At 52.3% G+C, this 9,107-nt stretch overlaps 1 protein-coding gene across 1 annotated transcript; it reads right to left on the bottom strand.

The window, feature by feature from the left end:
- Positions 1-4,838: 4,838 nt before the first annotated feature.
- GNLY (granulysin) lies at positions 4,839-8,265 on the bottom strand. The gene is made up of 4 exons (XM_080813737.1): positions 7,718-8,265; positions 7,174-7,257; positions 5,901-6,069; positions 4,839-5,006 (listed from the first exon to the last, which is right to left on the bottom strand). The coding sequence occupies exons 1-4, from the start codon at positions 7,775-7,777 to the stop codon at positions 4,924-4,926; spliced, it is 396 nt and encodes a 131-aa protein (XP_080669863.1). The 5' UTR covers positions 7,778-8,265; the 3' UTR covers positions 4,839-4,923.
- Positions 8,266-9,107: the final 842 nt, after the last annotated feature.

Genomic DNA, 9,107 nt, shown 5'->3' with positions numbered 1-9,107 from the left:
TACCGGGATCCTGAAACAAAAGGCTAAGAAGGGAGGAGGGGAGGTTTGCAGAAGAGACGGAAAAGGTGACTTGGTTTAAAATCCAGCTTCCCTGAAGCATTAGTGCAGCCATTTTGATTTTTGTTCAACTTGATGCTTTTAAGTGGTTTCGATAGCATCAGGCCACTAAACACTGAGCAACCGACTGACACTGTATGGGCTGTCATCTCCGGTTTCTCTGTGGTTACACTTGTCAAAAGAAAACATCCAGGCATTCCACGTCCTGCACAACAGTGTGACATGTTCTGTGGATCCATGACCCAGTGGAACCGGGGAAAATTGTTTTTAGAACAACCATCTAAATTCTCTGGCATCTAAGTGCACAGAGCAAATGAAGAAAGATTTATTCCAGAAAATCTACTAAAACTCAGGAAGAACTACATGGAGGCTGGGGTATTTGAACCAAGACCCACCTTGTCCCTCCCCTCGCAACTCGGAGAGATGGAAACTCTCCTCCTATCTGGTACAGACAAGAACCTAGGGCTCTCTCTCCTCCCAGATCCCAGCCATCAGGCTATCCCCAGCTGACCTGTTGCTGAGACCAAGGCTCAGGTGAGGACACCTAAGACGTGGGGGCTGTCTTCTGCTCAGACCCTACTGGTGGGACTGGCGCTCTGCATGGAGTGTGGCAGGGCCCAGAATACCGGACCCACACTTGGTCCCTTGGAAAGCTCATGGGCAAGGAATTCCCACCAGGACTGGCAAGCCAAGGAGGCCTGGGGCTGTGGCCTCCAGACCCACTGAGTACTCAGCTACTGGAGTGGGGGTGTCACTCAGAGAGAAGTACATCATTGTGAGACAGGGAAACTAAAGGGACCCCGTGAAAGACTCTCTTGCTGCTTCTATTCTTGCTAGGACCGAAACTGCAGCCCTATACATGCCTTATGGTACAAGTAACGCATGCCCTCCTGGTCAAGGTCAAGGACTTAACAATTTCTTTATAGAGTCTTCCAGCACAATAGCTAACATCTAAGGAGTGATGGTGGGGAAGGGGAAGTGGGGCAGGGTGGGGGTTGTCATGTTCAAGGCATAAGAGACTTATGGAGAACACCTAAACACTCCTCTTTGTTTTGACCAGTTCTGGACCACTGTCCTCAATAAAAACCCAAGACCACAAGCAGAGACAAGACTCATGTTTCTTTCTTTCTGAGTCTCCAAGATGCTCTGTCTTCAATAAACCCTGTGCTTACTTCCTCTCAGCTCGAGATTGATTTCCACCCTGCCTGAAGCCAAGGACTCTCTTGGCTGGTCCTGCTGGACCTTCTTGGGGTCCTCGGACCCAGTCACCATTGTCCCCACTACCCCATTGTCCCCACTACCGGCACAGAGCCTTGGCTCTAAGATTTCCCCCAGGAGGGAGAAGCAGGCCAGAGAGAGCTCCAAACTCCTCCCTAAAAGAATGGACTCCATTTGCAACAGATTGTAGCGAGCTGCAAGCTTTCTGGAGCTCTCAAGAACAGTAAAGGTCATGGTGAAAGACACTTGTTAGGAGATTGATAGATTCATTAAAAAATATAGGCTAAACCGGAGGCAGGCTCATTTGCTGGAGAAAAATGGGGGAAGAGGCAACGGGGAAGAGGCCTCTTAGGGTCAAAATGAATCTCTAACACTGACCTCAGGCACCCATCTGACAAAGACATTTTGATTTGATTGAATTCCGCCATGAAGAATTCATTCCCTGAGGCCTGGTGAAAACAATAGAGTAAGCAGCGGGTGTCGTTAGAGAAAGAGACAGAGAGCCCTGCCTGAACACCTGTCGGCACCGGGTAGTTGTGGGCAAACTCAAGGCCGCTCCCCGACGGGCACCTCAGAGACCTCCCCTGAGAGCCAGTGATGGGCGGCCACTCCGATTAATTCTGCAGTCACTGAGCAAGTAAACTAGTGAATAGCAATGACAAGGTCGGGGGTGGGTGACCTGTAGCCAGGTCTCCCACGAAAATATAAAAAATATTTTCAACAAAAAAAATTGCGAGATACAAATGAATAAGAAAGAATGACCCATGAGAAGGGGAAAGAAAGAACAGAAAACAGAACTGTCTGTGAAAGAGAACTGGTGCTCCCAAAGTCTATGTCATGACACCAGTGCCCTCACACCGACTCCTGACAGGTGACCAGAGCTGGCTTGGCCTCTGTCCTTTGCCAGCTTCTACCCCTAAGGCTGAGGCCACCTTCTTTTGCTCCCACCTTATGCTAACCCTCCATTGTGTCCTAGACCCAACCTCTCCCTTCTCGAGGCCTCCCCTGAGGCTGTCCCTCAGTTCTGTCCTGCACCATAGGCCCCTCTTCCCTGCCGGGACCACTCCCATTCGCATGTACACACCTGAAACACAGACCCCCATCTCTAACTTCACATGGCCTCCAGCTTCGCCCCATTTCTCTCCAAGTCTTGACATAACCCCCTTCATAAAGCTGATTTCACATCCTTCACTCCCACTCCACGTGGGTGTTGTCCCCTCCTAGCACTGAACATCTCACTAAGGTCACCAAGGCCCAAAAGCACCGGAAGCCAATGGCCATTCCTCTGTCCTTTGCTTTCTTAACTTCCCAGCAGCCCTGGACAGGGTCAGCCATTCTCTAGTTTCCGAAACATTTTGTTCTCTTGGCTCTTGGGCCCCATGTCTGGACTCCCCCTGGGAATCCCGCAGGCTCCCCCTCCACAGTCCCCTCACTGGGTCCTCACCGCACCCCAGGACCCCCCCCCCCCCGGCTCCACAGGCTGACTAGTCCCTTCTGTCCTCAGACAGGAATGCTCTCCTTCTGCACTTTCTCCCTGTCCTTCACATCCAGTTCAGGGACTTCAAATGTGGACTTGGCCCTGACCCCGCCCCCCCATTCACCTGCCTGTTGACATTTCTACCTGCCTGTGGAGTAAACACACTTCTTAGGGTCAAAGTAGAACTCTTCCTTATTCTCTCCAAGTCCACCCACCCAAATGTCTTCCCCTCAGTGCATGTCACCACCATCCATCCATGGGCTAAGGTCAGATTACTACCAGTCATTTATTTTTATTTTTAAATCTTGTCAAATTTAGAAAAAAAAACGTGTAAGGCTAGAACAAAGAGCTCCTTTTCACCTTCACTAGATTTCCCCCCACCCCATAACATTTTACTACATGTATGTGGTGTGCGTCTCATCATAGTGTTTCTGTGTGGACATATTACCATTTCTTCTAAATCATTGACAGTCCATTGCAGACACGGTGCCCCACGACCCCCTTAATGCTTTAGTACGTGTTTCCTTACAAGAAGCACACTGTCATCCATAAACTGGCACCACCAGCCACATCAGGACACTGACACTGGCGCAATATTATCATCGCAGACTGCCAGTCATGTCCCTAATGGCAGGGTCATCGGTTAGAACTACGCCAAGTGGCTGCTTAGTTTCCTTTGATCCGTAACAGGGCCTCCACCTTCTCTTGTCTTTCCTGACCTTGGCATAGTGAAGAGCACAGGCCAGCTCCTGTGTGAAAAGTCATTTTGGGTTTGTCTGAGGTTTCCTCAGGATGTATGCATTTTGGGGCAGGAGGGGCAGAAAACATTTATCACCTGTCTGCCAGTCTTCTCCACTGTCAACTTAACTAATAATGCGGTTTGTTAATTAATATCAAATTAGTAAGTACGTCTTAGGAATATACTTGGCAATAAGTCTACATGATTATTTGGCATTCTGCGGTAAGGGAACATTTTCCTTTTTCCATTATGTATTAATTTATTATTTATATAAATTCATGGATTCTAATTAACCTAATGGGTTATAATCTGCTTTTGTCATTTTCTGTTTTGTATTAAAATGGCCCAAGATTTCACCACTGGGAGTCTCGACCTGCTTTTATGATTGAATGCGCCATTGCTCCTTGTGATGGCCAGCAACCCTTTGCCCCACCTCCAGTGACAATCTCTTAAAGATTTGCATGTCCATTCTCGCCCAAATGATTGGGGGATGGGTGTAAACCCCGCATCAGCCCCAGCAGTGTGTCCTCACTCTGCTCACACTATTCAGTGTAGCCCATGCCCTCGGAACAGAGGGATGGGTTCCAAATGGGTGCCAGGCCCATCCTGGCCAGTGAGAACAGAGATGTCTGATGGGGCTTCTGGAAAAGACACTGCCATTCTCTTCCAAGGGAGCTTCTGAAAGACGGGATAGCAAAGAACTCTCCTTCCCTCTTCATGACACGGTCTATAATGTCAAGTTTGGACCTGATGTGCCGATGGCTGCTGCCCAGAAGGAAGCTAACCTGAGAGCAATCTCAGTACACAGCGGTGGGAGGAACTGAGAGAATGGCAGACTCACAGGACCGGAGATCTGGTGACCCCACAAATTTCTGGATCATTTTGTGCCTGAAGCTATCCATGGACTGTTTAATGATTTCACCCAATAAATTGCTTTATGCATTTAAGCCAGAATGAGCTAAGATTTCTGTTGCTCACAAGCAAAAGAATCCTAAACAATACACTCCCCCAAAACAGAAAAAAAGGGGCTCCCTGCAGAGAAAAGCAAAGGACAGGTTTCTGTGAAAGCCCTCTCGGCTACAAGCCTACTGCTCTCCCCTGCTAGTCTGAGAGCTTCTGGGGGTATATTCACAGGGTACCCCAGCTCTTAGAGGAGTATGTGTCTCTAGTGAGGGCTTCATACATATTTCATGGCCTCTAACCCTGTCTGGTTCACCGCGAAATCCCTAGCCTCTAGAACAGAGCGGGACACATACAGTAAACGTGGACTGAATGAGTATCTGGGTCCCCCAGGCATGCCTCCCAGCGCCTCCCCTCACACCCACCAAAGGAACGGAAGCTGTGGCTACAAGCTTGCATGACATTTTATTCTCTGCCAGGGGAGGGCGCTACAAAGAGTTCGGTGAGGGAAACTGGAGGGTCCACCCTGGATTTAGGAAGGCAGAAGCTGGCGATGGTTGTTGAAGATTCTGTGCTTCTCCTGAGGGTCGGGTAAGGCCCCAGAGGCTCCAAGACCTGAAGTGGTGAGAGGAGCCTGCTGTGGGCAGGTGTGTGGGGGACCCAGAGCCACCTGCCCCCACTGAACACACCCAGAGTTACAACCTGAAACCCAGTCAGAAGCCTGAGCAGGCTGTGGGGCTCTGGAGATAAAAATCACAAGCTCCATGAAGGGAAATGGTGGGAAGCTCACTGTACAAGGTGACCCCAGATCTGCAAGCCCAAAGCCTCAGTCAAGGCTAAACGTGCTGCCAGAGCCACTCAGGGGGCCCTTCCCTGCCCCACGTCCCGCAGCCCTGGCGTGTGCATGGACACAGCCTGAGCAGCCCTGGAGGAAAGGACTGCAGGGCCCTCTGTGCCATCGGGGCTCCTGAGCCCAGTGCTTAGGCCCCCAGAGTGCTGGGCAAAGTTGGTGCCTGGCTCCCATCCCCCAGACCGGTGCTGGGCGGGGGAAGGGAGATCAACCAGGGCTCTGATGGCTAGGAGTATCCCTATCTGAGACCACTTCCCTGGTATCAACCTCCTTATGCATAATCATCTCATTCAATCCTTATTTGAAATAGGAAATAGGGATTGTTATGAACACTGGGTGTTACAATAAGACTGATAAATCACAGACCTGTACCCTGAAACAAATAATACATTATATGTGAATTAATTAATTTTAAATTTTTTTAAAAAGGAAAAATGATGCAAAAAAAAAAAAAGAAAGAAAAAGAAATAGAGATTATTATCCCCTTCACAGGTAAGGGCACTCAGGCTCACTGAGGTGAAGCCACTTGCTCAGGTGCCCAGCTGACCATGGACAGAGACCTGCTGTCACCCCAGGATTGCCTGTGAGAAAAGCAGCACTCTCGGGGTCATGACCCGGGCCCTCCAGCCAGGAGTCCCTGCTGTCCCCTCCGCACTCACCTATTTCTGGTCTGCACATCCTGATTTTCACACAGATTTCCTGGGGGGAATTTTCATTCTCGAGACCCTGGGTGATGGCACTAAGGTATTTAGTGACTGTTTTGTCACATAGACGCCTGGATATGAGTATCTTCCGGCATACCACGGACACAGCCCGCTTGATGGCTTCCTGCAGTAACAGCACCACAGAAAGACGGAGGAGTCAGGGGACCTCTGCCCAGGTCAGCCCCCTGCGGTCCTCCAGCAGCTTGAGGCCCTGGGCGCCGCTGACCGTGACATGCCGGGAGTGGGACGGTGCCAGGTGGCCATGGAAGTAGGGGCTGGAGAGCTCGGGATTGACCCTTGTGCCCAGGCTCCAGCCCAAGCCTGGCCCAGACGGGCTGTTGAGAGAAGGACAGTTGGCCCTGTCGTGTCTCAGTGCCCTGCACATCATCACCCCAGCCCTTGGCCCTCTGTGTGGGGAATGGCGCCCTCGGCTGCTAGAACCCATGTGGAAGGTTCTGCTGCCAAGCTGCCTGGGTCCCAGGCCTGGGGCTCATGCTCAGGGCTGAGGCAGGAAGGTTAGGAGAAGAGAGAGCGTGGAGCCTTGGCACGTTCGATATTGAAATATGTTCTGCTACCATCGCAGTGGAGAAGGATAAAGCTGAAAACCCAGGGCTGAGGGAAGGCCGGGCAGTGCCAAGAGGCTGAGCTGAATCAGGGAGCAAAGGGGAGGGAGTGAGGGTGAAACAAGTCTTCTTGGTACGGTCAGCCCTGACTCAGGGCCTGACAGGGAGCCAAGCACATCATCCCACCCCTGCAGCTCCTTTAAAAGGCTTAGGCGACTTGCAAGATTGGGATTATTTTCCATCTCATTCTTCAGGTAGGAAACCGAGGCTCAGAAAGCCTGAGGGCTGGGCCCAGCCATGCAGCCAGGGAGTGGCAGAGCTGGGGTTGATCTGTCCTGACCCAGGCCCCCCCTGGAACTGGCCTCACAAAGCTCCTCCATGGACACACGCAGAGGGAGTACAAGGGAAAGTTCCTACCTTCTCTGGGGACAAGTTTCCTTTAACAGGGGAATGGAAACCACACACACCCTGCTTCCTACATTCATGCGCCCAGAGCTGTGCCATTTCAGGGGATTCTCTGAAGTCAGTTCCCAGACACAGGAGTGGAGCCCACAGATTCCCTGCTGACAAGATCTCGCCCTCCCTCAGCGCTGCCCCCACCCCCTGAATCCCCACTCATGCCCTTGACCACCGTGCAGATGGCTCCCCAAACCGCAAGGCCTCACCTGCGTGTGATTGTGTCTCAGGACTTTTCTCAGCCATTTGATTATAGCCATACAAGTCTTACAGGGGGTGATCATCTGGTCATCCTGTCAGAAAATGATACCACCTGAGGTGATCTCTCAGACACCGCCAACAGCCCTTGTCAGGGCACCAGGATGAGGCTCTGGGGTGCCTCCTAAGCCAGCAGGATCGTCTATGTTCTTTCTGCCCTTTAGGGACTGAAGCGAGCTGGTAGGCCCCTGCCCTCGTTCCTGCTAGTCTTCCTGGGACTGACACCCCAGACCCTGCCCCACACCCATAGCACCTTAGCCAGCTCAGCACCCGCCCCTCTTCCGGTGTCTGTTCAGACCCTAGAGGACACCATCATGGCCCCCCCACCGAGGCAGGGGTGTGCACAAAATCAGCATCTTCAGCCCACAGCCCCCCCCTCCCCCCCGCAGAGAGGTGCTGCCCCGCCTGGAACTCCCAGGGAGGAGACAATGGCGGAGAGGTGACGGGGGCAGGGGTTTGGTGCTCTGGGAGCTGAGCAGGGAGCCAGCTGACAACCTTGGGGTCCTCCTCGGCCAGGATCTCGAAGAACTGCTCCTCCTCATACATGTCAGCCATGGACAGGTCATTGTCCTCATGGGTCAGACCAGAAAAGGTCAGACCTGCAGAAGAAACAACATCAGCATCTCTCCACAGTGGAAGGGGAGGGAAAGTCAGATCTCCTGGCTGCCAGGGAGCCCAGAAGGTGGCTGGAGCCCAGGAGAGGGGTGGGGCTTTATGAGGAGTCCAGGAACGCTGTCCTCACATTCTGCCCTGGGGCTGCTCTGACCCAGTCTCTGTGCCAAAGCCATGCTCTCTAGTTCTTTCTGGAAAACAGGAGGAAAAGATTATACCTCCCCTACCATCATCCATGAACCCCTCTTCTGTCTCTGTCTCTGTCTCTGTCTGTCTCTGTGAGTCTCTATTCTCTCTCTCCCTCTCAAAAGTACATGCACACTGGCGATTCACAGACCTGTACCCCTGGGGCTAATAATACATTATATGTTTATAAAAAAATTTTTTTAAAAAAGTACACACACAAAAACACACACACACAGATCCGACCTAAAGGAAACTTCCCTCATCTCCTCTCTGAGGTCTTTCTTCTTCTCTTACCTTCCCCAAAGAATTCAAATCAGGTGGTCCGGCCCAGCCCACTCTCCAGAGCTGTCCCTACCCTCAGCTAAGGTGACGCTGCAAGTGGAATGGGGAATGTCCTTACCTGGGGTGGCCAGGAGCACCGAGGCGAGGAGCAGGAGGGCCCAGCAGGTCATGGTGGGGCAGCTGCTGACATAGCCTCCACACCCCCTTTATGCAGGCTGGCCACCTCAGAACGTGACCTTGACGGGTCCTGCTTCTCATGTAGGCCACCTCTCCGGGTCACTTGGTTTACCGCAAACACAGACACCAGCTTCTGCAGAAGTGGGGGAGGATGGGTTCTTCTGAGGTTACACACTATCTTCCACCTCCCTCCACACACACTGCTAGAACTTTCTGAGCTGAGTGAGGGGTTGGCTGGAGGACAGCAGCTGCCATGATGCCCCAACCCTGCCTGGGATGTGCTAATGGAATAGAAATCCCTACACCTGAGGGGTCAGGTGGGGCCCTTGGCCATGGAGCATCCCGCCCCCCCCATCTCTCCCCCCTCCTTCTGGGGGCTCCCTCCACCAGCCATCTTCCGTATTCCTGCTCTCCCCCAGCCACAGCAGGCCACCGAGAGCTACCAGATTCTGCTGGATTTAGAGACAGGTCCCTCTGTGTAGATGCTGATGGCTCCTCCCAGCCCAACTTCTTCGGGGTGGTGAACCCCAAGCATGAGGACTGCAGAATCCCTGGTCCCCAGCTCCTCACCAGCATTCTGGCCATCACCATGGAGGCAGGCTTTTCCCTCAGAGCCCAACCTGTCAGT

The sequence above is a fragment of the Martes martes genome (genome assembly GCF_963455335.1).
Source record: "Martes martes genome assembly, chromosome: 9".
Taxonomy (NCBI): Eukaryota; Metazoa; Chordata; class Mammalia; order Carnivora; family Mustelidae; genus Martes; species Martes martes.
Note: the sequence above shows the minus strand (reverse complement) of the source record. Positions and strands in the feature narration are given on the sequence as shown.